Here is a 19057-nt window from a genome sequence, read left to right as displayed (position 1 = left end):
TTTAACGTTTAAAAAGGTGCACCATTATAAAAAAAACTGCTAATCCAAACTACAAAAACATGTTTTGTTTTTTAACTTAAAACGACAATGAAAGCCCTGGGTGCAATCTTCTAGTTATCAAATATTTCTCACAAGCTCTACTAATTTAGCTACTTACTTTTTCAGTTCTATTCAACGGTATATTTACAAAAATGCAGCTTTGGGAAAAATTATAGAAGCATGGACAAGACGAAAACGATGTCCGGGTCTCATACAATCTCTTCTCCCCTTCCATCTAACCGAAGCCAAGAATGATTTGCCGCCTCGCTAATGCATTGCCCTGACTGTAACCGTCTCTGGAGTTCAACCCTTCAGCTTTTGAAAGGATTGTCCTCCATTCACCGGATAGAAAGCGGCCTGATTGGAGATATTACCACCTAGCTTCTGATAATGGCTGCCGCCGTTGACATGGTGGATGGCATGCTGGGTGAGGGAGGAGGTCCAGGTTTCATTGGAATCAGTTTGTAATGGTTCAGAACCGGAGGAACTTGGAGATTGGGATGATAACGTGGGACCTGAACCTGATCCTTTTTCTTCTCCTGGATTGGTATCTGTTTTCTTTGCAAAACGTCCTCCACTACCTCTCGCCCTACGCAAAGCATGCTGGTGCCTTGATTCGTGAAGATAAGGCTGTAGGACATAGAAGATGTGGTATTACAAGGATAAAGTTCAGACGACATGCATAAACGTAACTAGAGTCGAACCATACAAAACAATAAAAAGAACCAAGTTTCTCCCTAAGTCGAGGTTTGAACTTTAATAGTCGATATTTTGAAAAAGATCTCTTGTTTAAAGTGCGCAAGTATGTGGTTTTAGATTTACCTTTCGGGATTTAACAACCTTCTTCTCAAGTTCTGCTTTGGCACGGGCCTGCCTTCGCCTCAGAATTCCTTGGTACTGTTTGGCATTTACATAAACAGGCTCTTGTGCCATTTCAATCGGCAAAGTCATTCTTGCATGAGGCATTCCAACAAACGGAGGATAACCCTAGCCATTGCAAAAATTTATTCATTAGGAAAGTGTACCATGTCTTGTCCGTCAAATATCAAAAGAAGGTTCTTAAACGAAGAAGCTTACTGTAACGGTGCTCCTGCTTTCAAGAATTTTATCATATTATAACAAATAAACTAGAAGAAGAACAAGTGACAATTCGTGACTGAGGCCTGGTAATATAATAAAATCATGCTTCAGTCGGATTTCACTGTTCCCTAGCATCCCGATGTCAATCCCCAATATGCCAAGGCCATACACAAAGATAGGAGAACACCAAGGTTTGGCCTACTAGCCAGGTGTTCACCTTCCCCTAGGATAGCTTGGGTTCGAATCACAGTTCTACCAAATGTGTATATATATAAAAACAAAGATAGGAAAAAAAAGAGGAGGAAAACGGCAAATCATGGACCGATGATTCACTAAAGATTAAGAATTGGAAAGAACTTGAAATTCAAAAACATGTTTCTCTATTCATCTAAGTAGCAAGCATCCAAAGTCGCAGAAAATACTATCCTGCAAAACTGGTCATCTAAATTAAGGGATGCTGAATTTAGTGCAAAAATGAAGTAACTACATGTGAACTTCCACCATGAAGTTGTTTTCATTTAGTTCCAGCAATATTGTTATTTTCATTTTACCTTGTCTACCCCCAACAATTTTATTCTATTAGATCTAGAAGAGAAGATGGTGGAAGATAGGAATGATAGGAGGAGGATTGATGTACCCGACCCTACATAAATGTTTCTGTCTTGGTTTTTGTATCCGACACAAGTAAATTGGGATTAAGGCTTGTTGGTTTGGTCTACCCCTATGATGGAGTCCGTTAGAAGATAAGAAATTAAGACGCGAATGAAAAGATAGAAACCTAGCACTAGAACATGCAAACACTACTAGCTAAGACCAAAGTTAAGCATATAACATAAAAATTTGGCTATGGGTAGACTTAAAAAATATCATGTTAGGTTTCTTCGAGAAAATTTGGTATAATTACCCTCCACAAGGTACAAAAATTTAGCTCTATTTGTTAAAAGAAGGAAAAAAATCCTTCAGCTTTGCGAGTATTTTTAGGAATTTTTTTCCAGATGCAAATTCCAAAATTCTCCACTTCTCAATGTTTTGAGTATTTGAAAACAAACATGGAACACCCTCCCCACCCCACCCCCCCCTTCAAAAAAAAATCACATATATTGGCTCACCAAAATAAAGAGAAAATTTACCAATGTTGGTGCAAATAAGAGCACAAACATACATATTGCTCAGGCAGGCACATTTTTTGCGCTTTGTGCCTCAAGTATAAAATGGTTATAGTGCCTACAGCGCTCCTTGCACCCTTAACAAACACTGAGTTGAGCATATGTACAAACATGCTGAAAAGTAAGCAAAGTGCAAATCTTGTTCAATTCCTTTCCAACTCAAACCAAGGAATAAAATAATAGTAAAGCTTTTCCAGAAAAACGTTTATGCTTTGCATTTGAAAATGTAAGTTAGGCAGAAAAAATGTTTATCAAGCAGAGTGACATTAAATACGTAAACTGCTGTGTACTGAAGCATCAGTATAACCTTGATGTCTCATGAGATTTCAAACAAAAGATAGAACACCAATAGAAACAAATCTACAAGCAGCACAAATTCAAGATAAAAATTATATAGCAAGAGCACAATGATCAAATTGTAAGAGAAGAATGCATCTAGACTAGATCATATTGATAGGAATAGACTAAGGTTGCATACCATAGGCTGATGTCCATAAGCTGCCATCATTCCTCCATAAAGTGGATCTATATAAGGATTTGATGCACATGCCTGCAAAAGGATTGGAAGAAAACTAGGAATCCTTCCATAGCAAGTTCTGTAACTATGAGACCCCTAACAGTACAGAAGAGAAAATATTGAACCTGAGCCACTTACGATTGAATGACCAACAAGCTCAAGCAGGGGAGGTTGGGTGAGGCCTTCATCACGCACGGCAGGCATGCTAGATCCAACATGTTGCAAATTGTGATGTTCTTGTCCACCAGTTCCAACTGAAAATGAACAGAGGGCATGGCAAAAGAAACCGTTGCTTAGCGTATCCACTTGTATGGTTATAATAGTTGAGAGAGACCAAATGTCTTGAACTAGGTTTTCACAATTATTTCCAATTCCACATAACCATCATAAAGGTTTATATGAAATAGTAGTAACCACTAAACAGAATCTAGAACGATATCTAATTTGAATAACCTATATATCCATGTTCAATCTCAGAACTCATTACATGATGAAGAATTGGGGTAAAAGTACCATAGAGATCCCTGTACTAGGGAGTCAGATTGCATTTTACCCCTTCTACTTAAGAAATGGATAAATTAGTCCATGTACGTTAGATTAAAGAGCAAATTGGTCCTTTTAGTTAAAATTTTCATTCATTTGTACTATTAAAAACTGACGTGGCTAATGGAATAATCAGACAGTGACACATAGCATGCCATGTGTACCTCATGTTGATGTAAAAGGACTAGTTTTTAACGGCAAAAGGACCAGTTTGCTCTTTGATCTAGTATATAGGGACTACTTTCCCCATTTTTTGAGTAGCGGGGGAAAAATGTAATCCTGCTCCTAGTACAGAAACCTCCATGGTACTTTTACCAAGAATACGGCCAAGCAGTAAACTTCATACAGACTTAGCCATTTATGTCCATAACATTTTCTTTTTAGTAATTATTGGCTACAGATATTACTAGCATAATAATGTGAAGTACCTGCCCGAGAGGATGCAGTAGTTTGTGTTTCTTTATTAACATCATCCTCTTCATTTAGTGCACCATTGGACAGTGACTGCCCATCATTCGACTCTGAAGCATTAGTGCATTCCATCGAAGATGAATTTAGTGAGTTCACTCCTCTCGCTCCCGAGGAGATGGCACCATAACCGGTATTACACCACTTGGGTTCAGAATAAACTGCAGTTGGATGAACACCATGCACATCAGGTTCTAATTGACTTCCTTCTTCAGAATTCGACTGCATTCCTCCCAATACACTCAAATGATAGTCAATTTCTTATTCTCTGTGCCCAAAGATGAGGACATTTGAACTTATTTAAAATATACAATCACAATAGGGCCATCCATCAAGATAGAAAATACAAAACGAAAGGAATGATTCCTTCTGACCAAACAATAAATTACTTCCACACAAGAAACATGTCATAATTAGAAGCCATTTGACATAAAATAAACATAAAGACATAGCTACAAAAACACACCAATTGAAATAAAAACATGGGAATCTGTCCTTTGAAAACACGAATTCTTCTTACTTATGTAATGGCACATAAGAAAAACAAAACAAAGCAAAACATAGACATGAACCGCAATTAACACAGAACCAGCGAAAATGCCTCATACAAGAAGTTACGACCTTTCCTTCGAGCAGATAGAATAGAAAGAAAAACATAAAAAGGAGAAAAAAGAAAATTCCACATTCATCAAAAAGAATACATCAAAACTTGTCTTAAAAAGAGAAATAAAAAGCATAAAAGTGATAACCACAAAACTTTGACCACGCACATAGACAAAACCCAGAACTGATTAACATTCCTCATGGAAAATTAGTATATTTTGTGCCCATATTAGTAAATTTTGCTTTTGCTACTTGTTCTATGTTCAAAATTCAAAGAAAATAAAAAGATTTCTCAATCACTGTTATTCTGCATATCTTATCTATAACAAATCCTTTTTACTTTTGATGCTTTCCAAAATATTAAAGTTCACAACATTCTTTTGCTGTATCAACAAAGTTATTTACTTGGTCTCCTCAAAGTTCACTCTTAATTCACAAATTTTTCTTTTTCCCTAAATTCCCAATAATTCAAAACTATTATTCCTCGTTCTGCATGGAACCCAGAATTTTACTTTCTTTAAAAGAAAACCCTATTTCTCGAGTTATCCCACAAAACCCGAAATTCTAACACTAAAGATCACCTCGATTCATCAAATTCTAGAATAAAAAACCCCAAATTTCAGAACCCCCAAATACAAGATAAAAATTCAAACCAAAAACAAAAACCCCCCAAAATTCCAAACACCCTAAACTTACTGCAATTCCACTTTATAAATTACCCCCCCCCAAAAAAAAAAGAGGCAAAAAGAAGAAACAATTTTAAAAAATCAGAAATTATGAAAAAAATCCATTAAAAGAAAAAGGAAAGAGAAAAAGGGAATTGAAAGAGACACTTACCGTTTAACAAAGAAGAACAAAAACAAAAACCCTAGATTTTGGGGATTTTTCGAGAGAGAAAATAAATAAGAGAGAGTCAATCTAGTTTCTCTGCAATTCTCAGTTAAAACACCAAAAAGAGAGCTTCGCCTATTTTTATTTATTTATTTATTGCGTATTTAAACTCTGAGAGTTAAACTTTGATGACGTCACAAAATGTTAGAATTCCAGGTTTTATTGAGATTCTACCGACACGTGGTTTTTTTCTCAGTCCTATTTTTTCTTATTAAGTTAAAATATTCCACAAGTCCCTGTATTTTTTGTAAATTTAGAATTTAATTTTTATACTTTTTATTTTTAAGAATTTAGTCCCTTTACTTTTCAAGTTTTGAAATTCAAGCCCAACTTTTAACATTACTAAAATTATTTCATTAAATTCAGGTTCATTACAATATTAATTTTGCATTTACATTACTACTAAGTGAGTTTTTTTAATTTCAAAATATCACATCAACAAGTTTACAAATAGTTGGACTTTAATTTTGAAATATGAAAAGTAGATAGACTAAATTCTGAAATTTGTGAAAAGTACAGGGACTTATGACATATTTTAACCTTCTTATTACTCTCTTTTTTTGTTTTATTTTGGGATAAAGCAATTTATAACCCTTAAATTTGATATTTTTCAATTTGATCCTTGAATTATTTATCCACATTACTCCCTAAACTTGGATTTTATTAAACAAATTATCCCAAAAATTTGGCGCGATTAGTTTTAATCAGAACGACTACCAAATATCTAACACGAAATCTTTATACTTTTCAGATATTTGAAATTTATCCACTTTTATTTCCTTTATTATTTAGATTAAAAATATATAAATTTAATTATTAATATCATTAAAATTCTTCTATTAAATTTAATTAATTAAAATTTTATTTTTATTACAAGCTGCCAAATGAATTTTTTAATTTTAAAATATCATATTATCAAATTTAACAAATGAATTTTAATAATATTAATAATTATACTTCATCTTCGAAATTTTAAAAAATATAATAACTATTTTTAGAAATAAATGTAATAATTTTAAATATATAAAAGTATGAACAAATACAATATAATAATTTAAATATATTTTAATTAAAATTTACTAGATAAATGTTTAAAATCCAATTCATGATAATAGTTCTCATCTTATTTAAAAGTGGCATTTTCTAAGGGATTTTTACAAATCATTAGTAATTAATTAATTAATTAATTGATGAACATTTTAATGGTTTCTATATTTATAATTTTTAAAATTAAATCAAAATTTAATCATTTGGGTGGAATGTAATTTTACCATTTATTAATTTAAAGTTTTCTAAATTGTAAAAGATTAAAACTAAAATTTTTCATTTTAAGAGGATCGGGCCATTGCCAACCCCTCGATGCCACCTCAAAATTTAATGCAGCAAATTTTACTTCACTGAAATCCTTTCTTAAAATTTGCTGCATTAAATTTTGAGGCAGCATCAAGGGGTTGACAATGATCCGACCCTCTTAAAATGAAAAATTTTAGTTTTAATCTTTACAATTTATAAAATTTTAAATTAATATCTGTAAAATTTGCTACATTATTTCAACAAAATGCAAATAAAATTGAAAGTTTTCATTATTTCAACAACTTTTCAAAGTGATATGGTGTGAATGTTTTTTTGTTATAAAATCCTTTCTTAAATAATTCATAAAATAACTTATTAATAAATTTACATTTTGGTCACTCAATTTTAAAAAGTTATAAAATGGTCACTAAACTATTTGAAAGTTTTCATTTAAGTCATTGTGCAAATAAAACCGTTGTTGTATGACCTTCTCTACTAGTATTACTTGGACCAAATGAAGGCTCTCCTCCCCCTTCTCTTCTACAGTTTATTTTTTTAATGAAACAATTTTGAAACACCACGAATCTATGAACCAAAACTCAAACAGTTTTTTCTCTAAATTTTAACACTAACTATTAAATCGACTTGGATTTAAAGTATACTCTTCTACTCATCGATAGGTATTGATTCACTATATCGATTATCGAATCATCACTTGGAGCTTGCCAGTCAGATTAAAAAAAAAAACTTAATAGCCTAGTGAGTTAAATAAAAAACATTCGAATAGTTCAATGACAATTTTATAACTTTTTAAAATTGAGTAACTAAAATGTAAACTTACTAATTGTGCAGTGACATTGGATATAATTTACCCTATTATTTAATATAATACAAGAGTGAAACTACGATGATATAATTGTATTGAATAAAAACGCAACAAGCGTGAGTTAAATTGAGCATAAAATCTCCTATACTATCGAAATTACAATGAATTGTTCTTTTATATTTCTCAAATTTAAAATCATTGATTGATTTGACCATCGAACCAGTTTCAAAAATATTAGATATTAACAAGACTTTACTGGTCGGATCAAGAGTCAGCCAGCACACCAATTTAAACAAGAGAAATAATCGATTAACTTATGATTGGTAAGAATTAAAATAAAAAAATCAATTAAACTTGATTAATCAATTGACCCAAAATTTATAATTTTATAATAATTTATTTAATTGAAATTAATCGATTCCCCTTAAAAGGGTAGATAAAATCCCTTGACCTTTCTTCATTCAGAGCATTTACTTGAGTTGACTAAGAGCAGAAAAACGGTGAAGAGCCGGTTGCCGGGGAAAGATAGAGTGTACGTAATGAGAGTAGAGTTTAGGGTGACGTTATCAAAGACGCAGGAAAAATATGGAAGGGGAAAGGCCCACGTGACACGCACTTGACGGGCAAAAAACATTACGAGAAACGCGTGTCTCAAATTTGGGACCACTTTTATTAGGGTAACGACAAATAAAATTTATGGGTCTAATTTCGGACTTCATCCTTTGTTTTATGAAAATTACGAAATTAGCACCCTTACTTTAGTATATCAGAATTTTGTCCTCTTCTTTCATGAAAGTTGGAAACTTCAGTCTAATTGCTGGTAGATATTATTTCAATTTGTTTTGTATACTTTTGTTGAATTGTTGGTTTTTGCTAATTATTGACATATAGATGGTTGAAATGTTGACTTTCAAGTCAATGATAAGGTTTAATAGTGTTGTCAAAATGAACTAGCTTCATTATTTTCATAAAATACGAGGATTAATCGTTAAAAATAGAAGTAAAGGGACTAAATATAAAATTTTTGGATAGACATTTATTGGTACACACGTGATTTTGGATTACTAGATTTTTTCAAGTTGTTTCCATATAATTTTATTGAATTACTGATTTTGTTAATTATCCGCATATAAATTGTTTTCCTGTTGTTTTTCAGATCAATAATTTTACGATAAGGTTTAACAATGTTGCTAAATTGAATTAACTTGTCAACTGTCGTAGAATATGAGGACCAATTGCTAAAAAATAAAATAAAGGGATTTTTTTTGGATAATATAATTTTTGGCCTATAAACATGGTAACTAGGTCAGTTTTGGTGTCGAGACTTGTCAGCTAATTTAATTTTGATCCCTAAATTTGAAAAATATAAAAAATTGATAAAGTGATCAAATTTTAGAATGTCATGCCATCAAATCTTGACAGAACTCAAGTTTAGAGACCAAACATACCAAAATGGATTAAAAAATGTTCAGGGGCTAAAAATTATATTACCCCTTTTTTGTTGCAATTGGTGGGACTAATAAAGAACTTGTTACTTATTATTTGAAAATTTCTACTAAAGGACACAAATATATTTTACCAAAAGAAGCCAAACAAAAATTATATAAAGAAATAAAGAGCTAAAGCATTGAGTAACTGGACACCTCACATGGAGTCCTTTATTTAGAGGAAAGCTTAAAAGAAATTAAATATAAACAAAATATACTAGAAAACAAGATGTGACGCTTTGGCCGAGTGGTTAAGGCGTGTGCCTGCTAAGTACATGGGGTTTCCCCGCGAGAGTTCGAATCTCTCAGGCGTCGCTTACTTTTTGTATTTTTTGGCACTTTCTTCAAATTCCAAAAATATCCTTCCGTGGGAAATGAGATTGTTGCTTTTATAAATTTCTTTTTCAAAAATATTTAACGTATCTAATATAATACTCGTATTTAAGTATTTTACTGAGTTAGTATCGCTCTTAATTGAACTGCCTACTCAATTATGAAATTATAAAAATATCATTTCTTTTAAATTATAATTAATATTATTACAATAACACTTTTGTCTTTTTATACTTTTATATCATTTTCAAATAAAATAATTACAAATTACAAATCCAAGGACGGAATATGTGTTCAATATCTAATATAATACTTATATTTAAACACGTTATTGAGTTAGTGTCACCTTTAATTGGTCACCAACTTAATTATGAAATTATAGAAATACCCTTTTGTAAAATTATAATCAATGTTATTGTGATGTCACTTTTCTCTTTTCGTACTTTTATATCATTTTAAATAATATAATTACAAATCCAATGATCAAACGCATATTTAATATCTAACCTAATACTTATATTTAAGCAATTTAAGGAGCTAATGTCACCCTTAACTGGATCACCAACTCAATTATGAAATTATAGAAATACTCCTTTTAAATTATAATTAATATTATTATGATTTCATTTTTATCTTTTCGTACTTTTATATCATATTTAAATAAAATAATTAAAAAAACCCAATGATCAAACACGTGTTTAATATTATTAACATATAAGTTCGTTACTGCCACACCTATATTCATTACTGAACAAATTTTAAGAGAAAATTTTCTTTCACCCATAATGCAGGGGTGACAAAATCTGGTACCAATAATGTTATTTATTAAGTTGCTATCACAAGTAAACTCGACATCAACTCAAAATTGATTACAACATCATGTTAAACGATTGTAGTGCACTTAATAATCTAATGTATTTACGAATTTAAATTTTGTTTTACTCACAATTTAATCTAACTTATTTATTTATTTATTTCAATATCATACATATTTCATATGTTATTATTATTAATTAATTTCAAATCATACGATTCATTATCAAAATAAAACATTCTGACTAGAAGGGCTATATCGCTACGAAATTGATTTCTTTGGGAGTAAAAAAAGGAAATATATATTTTTAAGGTTTAAGATTTATTTATGTCTTGAAAACTCAATTGATCGTGAGTTTGGATGAGCGATTGAGTGCGGTACGATGTATTTAGCTTACTTTTATTCTCATGCTACTGTAACATTACAGTATCTAATCTCACCGCTACCGCTGTTTTTATACTAATCGTAAGGACCACTTATCTAAATTCATATTGAGTTGATGTAAGCAAATGATTATATACTTTAATGGGAATACCATGTGGAAATCACTTGGGTTGATGTAAACAAGCACTATACTTTTTCTTTTTCTTTTTTTCCTTATTTGATATTTGGGATTGAAGCTCAAGAATCAAGCTTTTAAGTTTGAGTTTTATAATATGCAAATATATAATTTATTTAATTATTTAATTATTCAATTCATAGAAGAAAATTAACAAAGAAATTATAATTAATGTTGCTAAATATATAATCTTTAAAGCTATTAAAATAGACTTTTTTTTAGAAGTAACCTATTTTTTTTATTAATTACGAAAATCAATTAAATTAAAAATCATGTACGTAAAATACTTGATTTTTATAGTACTTGTTGGTGCCGCCAGACACATTGGCTGCACCAGCCCCCCATCATCGACCAATGATTGCATTTTAAAAAACAATTTTTATTGGTGCCGCTAGATAAATTGGCGGCACTAGACTGAAGTGTGATTATATAAAACGTTCAAAACCTGATGAAGCAATTACCCTTTAATTCAGCTGAAAATAGGGGTGCCGCTTGACAGTACGACGACACTATTAATGCTTTCCAAATTTTTGGTCTATTTGCATATTAGGTCTGTCCCATTTTGAAATTAAATTTAAATAACCTTTAAAAATATAACAATAACAAAAATAAACCCTTCTCATTTTTTATTTTCTAAAACAATAAACTTAAAAATTATATAATATTCTTATTTAAATTACCCAAATATATCACTCAAAATTTTCTCAAGTTTATCTAAATTTAAACATTTTCTATTCATTCCTAGCATATTTGAATTTAGATAAACTTGAGGAAATTTTTGAGAGATTATTTGGGTAATTTAAATAATAATTTATATAGTTTTTAAGTTTATTATTTTAAAAAATTAAAAAATGAGAAGGGTATATTTTGTTATTCTTATATTTTTTAAAGGTTATTTAAATTTAATTTCAAAAGGGGATGGACCTAACATGCAAATAGACAAAAAAATTGGAAAGCATTTAATTTGGTACCGCCAGCCAATCTAAAAAGGACAATTGCTTCATCAGGTTCCTAAATATTTTATATAATCACACTTTAGTCTAGTGCCACTAGTTTTTTTTGGCAGGATCCAAATTTTTTTTTCTTTAAAAGTTGATGATTGCTCAATAATGACGGGGTGGTGCCGCCAATAGGAATGACGGCACCGGCATGCATCATAAGAAATGGGTCATTTTCATACAAAATTTTACACCTAAATTATTTTCGTGATTAATCAATTATTTTCAATCAGTTTCGAAAAAAACTATTAAAATATTAGTTTAAAAATAAATGAGACATGCTTATCAAATTAAAAATGTATATATACCATCAATCGTTAGTAATTTTCAATATTATATAAGTAATTTATACATTATAATTTGGTATTAAAAGTCAACTTATTGTAATGGCGATGATAAATTCTTTAAGGTTGTTGATTCAAATGGATTTAAACACATAGGGTGGGTTTGGATGGACGATTGGGTGCGGTGCGTTTAGCTTACTTTTTGTCTGACGCTACAATATCGCTACAGTATCTAATCTCACCGCCATCGCTGTTTTTACACTAACCATAGCTAAACGCACCGCCCATCCAAACTCACCCATAGTCTCGTCATTAACAAAATCTATTTTTAAAATAATAAATTACACTAATAGTCACATAATTATTAATATTTTTATCATACAATTATAGGAAATTACAAAATAGTCATTTCATTGTTCAATTTGTCTTTTTAGTCACTAATTGACTAATATAAAAATAGAAACACCTAAAAATTTGAAATAGTTGAGTGACTATTTTGTAATTTTTATAGTTGAATGACTATTAATGGAGTTTACCCAAAAAATGAAGGCCTTTAAAAATCTTTTCATAAGTCAAATAGTCTACCTGAAGTTGATAAACTTAAGTCGAGCTAAACTTGTATAAGAAAATTTCACCTCAGATTAATTGACTCAAATCAAATTTAAATAATAAATTTAAATTTAAGTATAATTATAAAATATGTAAATATAAACTATATTTTTAATATTTTATTAATATACAATAAATAATATATTTAAAAGCAGCTATGGTAAGCGAAGCACATGCATAGCAATGGTCACCTCTTTCCATAATTAAAGAGAAAACAACCATACGTTATCATTGCTTTAGTATTTCTTCAATTTAAGTAATTAAAATTGGGGACAACCCCCTGAATTTAAGATATTTTGGTTCTTGAACTTAATAATTAGATTTATTTTGGTCTTTAAATTTAGATTTTTTCAAGATTTGATGATGTGACCAATATTACTGGAACATGATTGGATCGTATGGACTGAGAACTGATTGATATAACAGTTCGAATAAAGGGGTTGAACCAATTGACTTGGAAATTGGTAAAAATCGAAAACCAAGATAAAAACATCAGTTGAATAGGCGGAACCAATTTAATACTTTCATTTATGTTTTTACAGTTTTATGAATTTTTAATTACTTATTTAATTATTGTTGGTCTGAAGGTTGAACCGATAGATTGGTTGAACTGGAAACTGGTGGTCTAACCTATTCAATCACCGATTCGATTATTAAAACATCGAATATGATATTCTAAGATAGTACCAAATCATCATCTGAAAATTTATGTAAATTTTTTAAAATTATTGGGTCGCACAATATCATAATATCACATCATTAAAATTTTATATTTTTAAATTTAAATATCAAAATAAACTTAATTATCAAATTCAATGACCAAAAATATATCATCCCTTAAAATCAATAAACTCAACTCATCATTTTTTAGTAATTACAAAAATTTTAATAGAATCAATCAGTTCAAGAGTTAAACCAATTATAATTAACTCAATAATTAATTCAATTCAAACAATTAACTAGCCAAAATAAACTTGGAAAAGAACCCACAATTTGTTTTTATCAAACTCATTATAGGTCATATTTGCTCTTTTTAACATAATAACTAGAAGTATCCATAGCCTCTCTCCAACTCATAAATGGGAGGATAATGCGTTTCAGCGCACTCGAACTCACATCCTCCTACATTAGCAACAATACTCATATCAATCGAACTAAGACTCAATCGATAAAAACCCACAAAATTACCAACTCAAACTTAAAATTTTAAAATTTGTAAAATCGTGAAATTAGTTAGTTAATAAATTATGGAAAGTCTAAAGGAAAATGATTTAGAGAAATAAATTAATGTGAAATTTCAATTGAAATGACTTTATTAATTTTTAAGTTATTGTCTAACTAATTAGACCTTGCTTTGTTTTGCTTAATAGTTACTTCTTTGTACCAACTTCCAATTTGGGGATGGAAGATTTTAATTTATAGAAATGGACATCTCAACCATTTAAAAAAGCTAATTAAGTGATTATATAATTTCAATTCTAAGGAAGAATGATACCACATGAAAATTAAATATAATTTATTTCAATAACTTGTATATATTAATTATAATGCTTCCTTTCCAAGCCTACAAATTAATCTATAGTAACCAATAATAAATTTTATTGTTTTCATCTAATAATTGCATTTATGATTGGTATGGGTATTGTTACCAATATAGGAGGACGTTGGTTCGAGTGCACTGAAGTACATTATCCTCTTATATATGGGTTGGAGAAGGGTTATCGGTAATTTTAAGTATTGTGTAAAAAAAAAACAGATATGATCAAAATTTATAATTAATCATATATTTATGCATGATTGTTTGAATAGATCGAATTGTTTGGATTTAAAATTGATCAAGATACCAATTTAGATAAAGGGTTAAACCGATTTTGGGTGAACTACTTAGAACCATTAGAAAATTAGTTGAATAATTTTTCCTATTTTAATAACTTTAACGAATTTTTTAACAATTTATTTAATTAAAATTGAACTAACCGTTAAACTGGTGATCTGTAATTATGTTATCACTTGAAATTAATTTTAAGTAATTTATAATTTGTTATGTTACTCGAATTTAATGTGATAAATTTATACTAATTTTACATGTTAATAATTCATTTTTCATTATAAATTTTGATATATTAATTAATTTATATTATTTTTATATCAAATTATATAATCATTAAATTTAATTAATAACTTACAAATAACTCCAAATTTTGTGTACTTTACATCAAATTTAGTAAGTTTGACGTCTATATCAAATAATTTGTTCATTTTATGCTTCGACAAGGTACTATTGATTTTGCCTTGTGCTTCAATTGTCAAATAATTTGAAAAGAATATAAAAAGTGATTTTATGTCACATGTTGTACGCTAATTTGATTGTTATATATTTTTTATTTTCATTTTTTTTATGTTTTATTTCCGAATAGTAAAAAAGAAATACATTGCCGATTGAGTCTTAGTTCAATTGACGTTGACATTATTGTTAATGCAGGAGGACGTAGGTTTAAATGAGCTGAAGCGCATTGTCGTCCTATTTATGGGTTTGGTAGGGGTTATGGGTAGTTCTAAACATTGTGTCAAAAAGAGCAAATATGATCAGAACTTATAATGAGATTATTAAGAAAGAAAAAGAAATACCCTAATATAAAAAAATGCACAAAATCAAAGTTCATGTATGATATTACATATTGAATCAAAACTCAATTATAATTTTGATATTTATCTCAAACATGTAGACTATTATATTTATTTTGATTTAGATAAAATAATATTTTAATTATCAATTCAATCATGTTTTCCGAGAGTTATTTTTAATCATAGCGCCATTATGTTATAAGAATCGAACTATTGATTTTGAAAATTCTAAAAATTTAAACAAAAATAAATAACAATAGAAACATAAACATTCATTTTATCAATTCAATTCCTTTTCAATTTTATGATGTCGCTTAAATCGACCATCGATTTTCAATTCAATCAGTTCAACTGACCGATTCGATCTAGTAATAACAATATTACTTTAGAAATTGAAATTGTTCCTTCTTATTTCTATTACAAAGTGTATACATGGCTTATTATTTCATTTCTAAGTCAATCAAAGTACCCATTTTCCTCTTCACAATAATACAAAAATTACAAAGATTTTCATGTCACCTTTATTCCATAGTGTTATATATATATATATCCTATAAACTTATACAATTTTTGTAAGTATTGTCGAAATCTATGAGAATTTTGTAGTCCTTTTTCACTATCAAACAAACAAGGTTTTAAGTTTTTTTTTTTTTTGTAATGAACTCTAGGGTTTTTTTTAATGTTTTAATTTTGACCTAAAATGTTTTAATTATATTTAACTTTGAAAATCAAGAAATGGAAAAGAAGAAACATCTTTCATCAAATCCTCCAAATCCCAGTCTCCAACTTTAATCTCTTCACCTAACCAAAAATTCCCGACAGCCGCACCGGTCATTACGTTCTCCGATTTCATACTGCAATCTACGTTATTGTTGTTGTTTGTGGTGGTGGTGGTGGTGATGTCGCTTTCGAATGTATTCTCGATTTTAAGGTTTTCTCTAACAGTTTCTAAAGGAGGCATGTATAGTTCCTCCCCACATAACATCTCGTTTTCACCGTACATACAGTTGACGTTTGTCGCAAAGTACCCGACGGTGGCACCGAATGCAGTCCCGGGGTTCGTGACGGTTGATTGCAAGGAAGAATTGGATGAAGTCGACGATAAATCGATGTACGTAGGCAAAAGAACACCTTGTTGTTCCATTGTAATGAAGCCGACTGGATTGGAATCTTTGTTAAAGTTTGATGTTGATGAACCGGTGGTGTTTGGTGAAGAATTTTTGAGCCTTTTCTTTATCGTCGAATTCCAAAAGTTCTTTATTTCATTGTCGGTACGACCAGGCAAGCGAGCCGCAATTTGAGACCACCTTGAAACAAAAAAGAAGAAGGATTAAAACATGAGAAAAGCAAGGGTTTAGTATGTTTTTTTTTTTTGTAAGAAAAGGAAAGTGTGTGTTAATTATGTTTTTGTTTTGTATGTTTATCGTATAAAACGCATAGATTTGTGGCTTCAAATTGAAATTAAGTTGGACAGAAGCAAAGAAAATACTACAAAATTTCAATGTGATCATGGAGAAAAAATAAAACTAAATTGTGTTAAGTGGACAAGATAACTTTTTTATGCAATATATGAAGAATTAAATATTTAATCTATATGCTGGTTGAGTATTGGTTCGATCGGCATGGACATTATTGCCAACGTAGGAGGAAGTGGGTTCGAGTGTGTTGAAACACATTATCCTCCTATTTATAGGTTGGAGAGGAGGCATGCATTGGAATCTGCATGCAAAGTCGAAAAGCATTATATAATTGTTGGGTTGAGTATCTTCAACTCAAAGGATTGGTATTTAGGTACCAAATAAAGTCTAATGTTTTGGGCAAAAATCTTCCCAATTTTTTAAGCTTCTTAAGATATTTGATTGTAGATTCTTCATACAATAAATAACTTTAGAAAATATGCTCCAAGTCTCTATATTTTTCGTACATTTAAAATTCAGTCACTTTATTTTTATTTTAAAAATTATTCTATCTACCTTTTAAATTTCAAAATTCAGATCGATTATTAACACTGTTAAACGATGTTATAATGAACTTGAATTTAACAGAAAAATTTAACGGTGTTAATGATTAGACTTGTATTTTAAATAAAAAAGTAGAGTGATTAAATTCTTTAAAAAGAAAAGAAAAGAGACTACATTTCAAATATATAGAAAATACAAGGACTTAAAACGTATTTTAACCTTAAAAACCCTTTGAATGGCTAAATTCATTCTGTATGTATTTTCCATGTCGCTTTCAACTTTATATCTCCATAAAGAGTATATCAAATACGCATTTCAAAGTTAACAAACTTGGTTTAATTCATGTGCATATATGCATTGTTGTTTTCTTCATTAAGTACTTTAAGTGATTCTTACTTTTGCAAATATATATATATATATATATATATATATATCACACCAACTACCTAAAAACCCTTGACTCAAGGCTTTACAGCATGCATGTATGTGCCAAGCAATTTTTAACCAGAATAATGAGAGAGCTCTTCATTGGTGCTTCACTTTGTGATATTTTCAAATCACCTTGAAAGTCTTTTTCATATTAGCTTTTCTCCAATTACTCCTCCATTTCTTGTTTTAGTTTCTTTTTCTTAAAAAATTAGGGAGCTTATAGCTAGAAAGTACATTTAAATTGCTAGAAAGAATTGCCGGTTGAGTCTTAACTCGATTGGCATGGGCATTGTTGCTAATATAGGAGGACATGGGTTCAAGTGTGTTGAAGCGCATTATTCTCCTATTTATGGGTTGGGGGGATATAGGTAGTTTAAGGCATTGCCTCCAAAAGAGCAGATATGATCAGAATCATTTACCGTTTCCAATACAAAAAAATTTATATAAAAATTTTAAATGGAATAGTTAACGATAATAACTATTTTTGGACTAAACCCAAAATTTGAGCATAGTAGAGGGACCGAAACCATAAATTGACCTTTGCATTTATGCTCTATATTTCTAATCAGGGTTTGAGGGGACTATAATGATGTACAAGACTATGATCATAAGCGCTTATATTTAGTCAATGAAATGATATTGAAGGCAATATTAGACTATTTCCATGTAATTATCATTGCTCACCATTAATAAAAAAAACTTACACAACCAAAAGATAAGGAAGGAAGGAACATACCTATTGCCGAGAATAGAATGTAACTGGACGATTAGTTCTTCTTCTTCTGGCGAAATGGCACCTCGTTTGAGATCGGGTCTCAAGTAATTGATCCAACGGAGACGGCAACTCTTGCCGCACCGTTGCAAGCCGGCGTTCCGAGCTACGTCACTCCAACAACCTTGGCCATTGGTTAACATATAGTTAATGAGCTTATCATCTTCTTCGGGTGACCATAACCCTTTCCTAAGCTTATTGTTAGTAGTAGTAATAGTGCTACCATTGTTAGGCTTCCTCATCATGTAAAATAATAAAAAAATCTCCTAAGAGATGAAAATTTAAGAACTAACTAAAGACTTGGGTTTATTTTTGTTGATATTATAAACGAGTTTTTTTTTGGTCATAAGGAAATTAGTGGAGATTTTATAGAAGAAGGGAGGAGGAGGCTTCATGGTGGGGGAAATGGTGGTGATGATGATGATGATGGTGATGGTTGTGGGGGTTTTGCTTAGAATAGTGGAAATGAAAGAGGAAGGGGAGTTGGTTGATGGGTCTAAGTAGAAAAACGGTTTGGAAGGGGACTTATAGAGAGAGAAAAGAAAGAGATTAATTGTAATTTAATTTAGCTTGTTTACGTTCTCACCTTTAAGATTTAGCATCTCCATCATTTTTAGCTTTTTTAGCCGACAAGCTTTTGGAAGTTTATGTAAAAGTTGAGGTTTTATGATAGCAAAAGCTTAGATTGAGAGTTATCATCCTGCTAGAAGTTTATCTTTGAGGATCAAACTTAAATTATCAAATTTATCTTTGTATATGT

The 19057-nt window shown here is 30.1% G+C and overlaps 2 protein-coding genes and 1 non-coding gene across 6 annotated transcripts; 1 reads left to right on the top strand and 2 right to left on the bottom strand.

Annotated features, from left to right (window-relative positions):
- Nucleotides 1-5401, bottom strand: LOC105783148 (nuclear transcription factor Y subunit A-1). 4 transcript variants are annotated; one of them, XM_012608396.2, is made up of 6 exons: nt 5254-5401; nt 3774-4081; nt 2941-3056; nt 2764-2835; nt 862-1026; nt 1-669 (listed from the first exon to the last, which is right to left on the bottom strand). In XM_012608396.2, exons 2-6 carry the CDS (start codon nt 4039-4041, stop codon nt 343-345), a joined length of 948 nt encoding a protein of 315 aa, XP_012463850.1. In that variant the 5' UTR covers nt 4042-4081; nt 5254-5401; the 3' UTR covers nt 1-342. The 4 variants fall into 4 exon arrangements, with proteins under 4 accessions (XP_012463850.1, XP_012463855.1, XP_012463851.1 ...); XM_012608401.2 differs by having other exon boundaries at nt 2764-2866; nt 3774-4035; nt 5254-5399; XM_012608397.2 differs by having other exon boundaries at nt 3774-4035; nt 5254-5398.
- A 3745-nt stretch (nt 5402-9146) lies between these two features.
- On the top strand, nt 9147-9228 carry TRNAS-GCU (transfer RNA serine (anticodon GCU)). Its single transcript has one exon. It is a non-coding gene; the product is annotated as a tRNA-Ser (tRNA).
- Nucleotides 9229-15392: 6164 nt separating this feature from the next.
- On the bottom strand, nt 15393-18752 carry LOC105783752 (transcription factor MYB83). Its single transcript, XM_012609388.2, has 2 exons — nt 18262-18752; nt 15393-16442 (listed from the first exon to the last, which is right to left on the bottom strand). Exons 1-2 carry the CDS (start codon nt 18540-18542, stop codon nt 15851-15853), a joined length of 873 nt encoding a protein of 290 aa, XP_012464842.2. The 5' UTR covers nt 18543-18752; the 3' UTR covers nt 15393-15850.
- Nucleotides 18753-19057: the final 305 nt, after the last annotated feature.

The sequence above is a fragment of the Gossypium raimondii genome, chromosome 13 (genome assembly GCF_025698545.1).
Source record: "Gossypium raimondii isolate GPD5lz chromosome 13, ASM2569854v1, whole genome shotgun sequence".
In the NCBI taxonomy this organism is placed as follows: Eukaryota; Viridiplantae; Streptophyta; class Magnoliopsida; order Malvales; family Malvaceae; genus Gossypium; species Gossypium raimondii.
Note: the sequence above shows the minus strand (reverse complement) of the source record. Positions and strands in the feature narration are given on the sequence as shown.

Bases quoted from the DNA above. Each gene is read 5' to 3' on its own strand.
- LOC105783148 (XM_012608396.2), bottom strand. From the start codon at position 4,041: ATGCAGTCGAATTCTGAAGAAGGAAGTCAATTAGAACCTGATGTGCAT. The intron at 1,027-2,763 runs GTATGCAACCTT...TGCAATGGCTAG, and splicing joins CTTATGGACATCAGCCTATG to GGTTATCCTCCGTTTGTTGG. The intron at 670-861 runs GTAAATCTAAAA...TATGTCCTACAG, and splicing joins AGGTTGTTAAATCCCGAAAG to CCTTATCTTCACGAATCAAG.
- LOC105783752 (XM_012609388.2), bottom strand. From the start codon at position 18,542: ATGATGAGGAAGCCTAACAATGGTAGCACTATTACTACTACTAACAAT. The intron at 16,443-18,261 runs GTATGTTCCTTC...TTTTGTTTCAAG, and splicing joins CATTCTATTCTCGGCAATAG to GTGGTCTCAAATTGCGGCTC.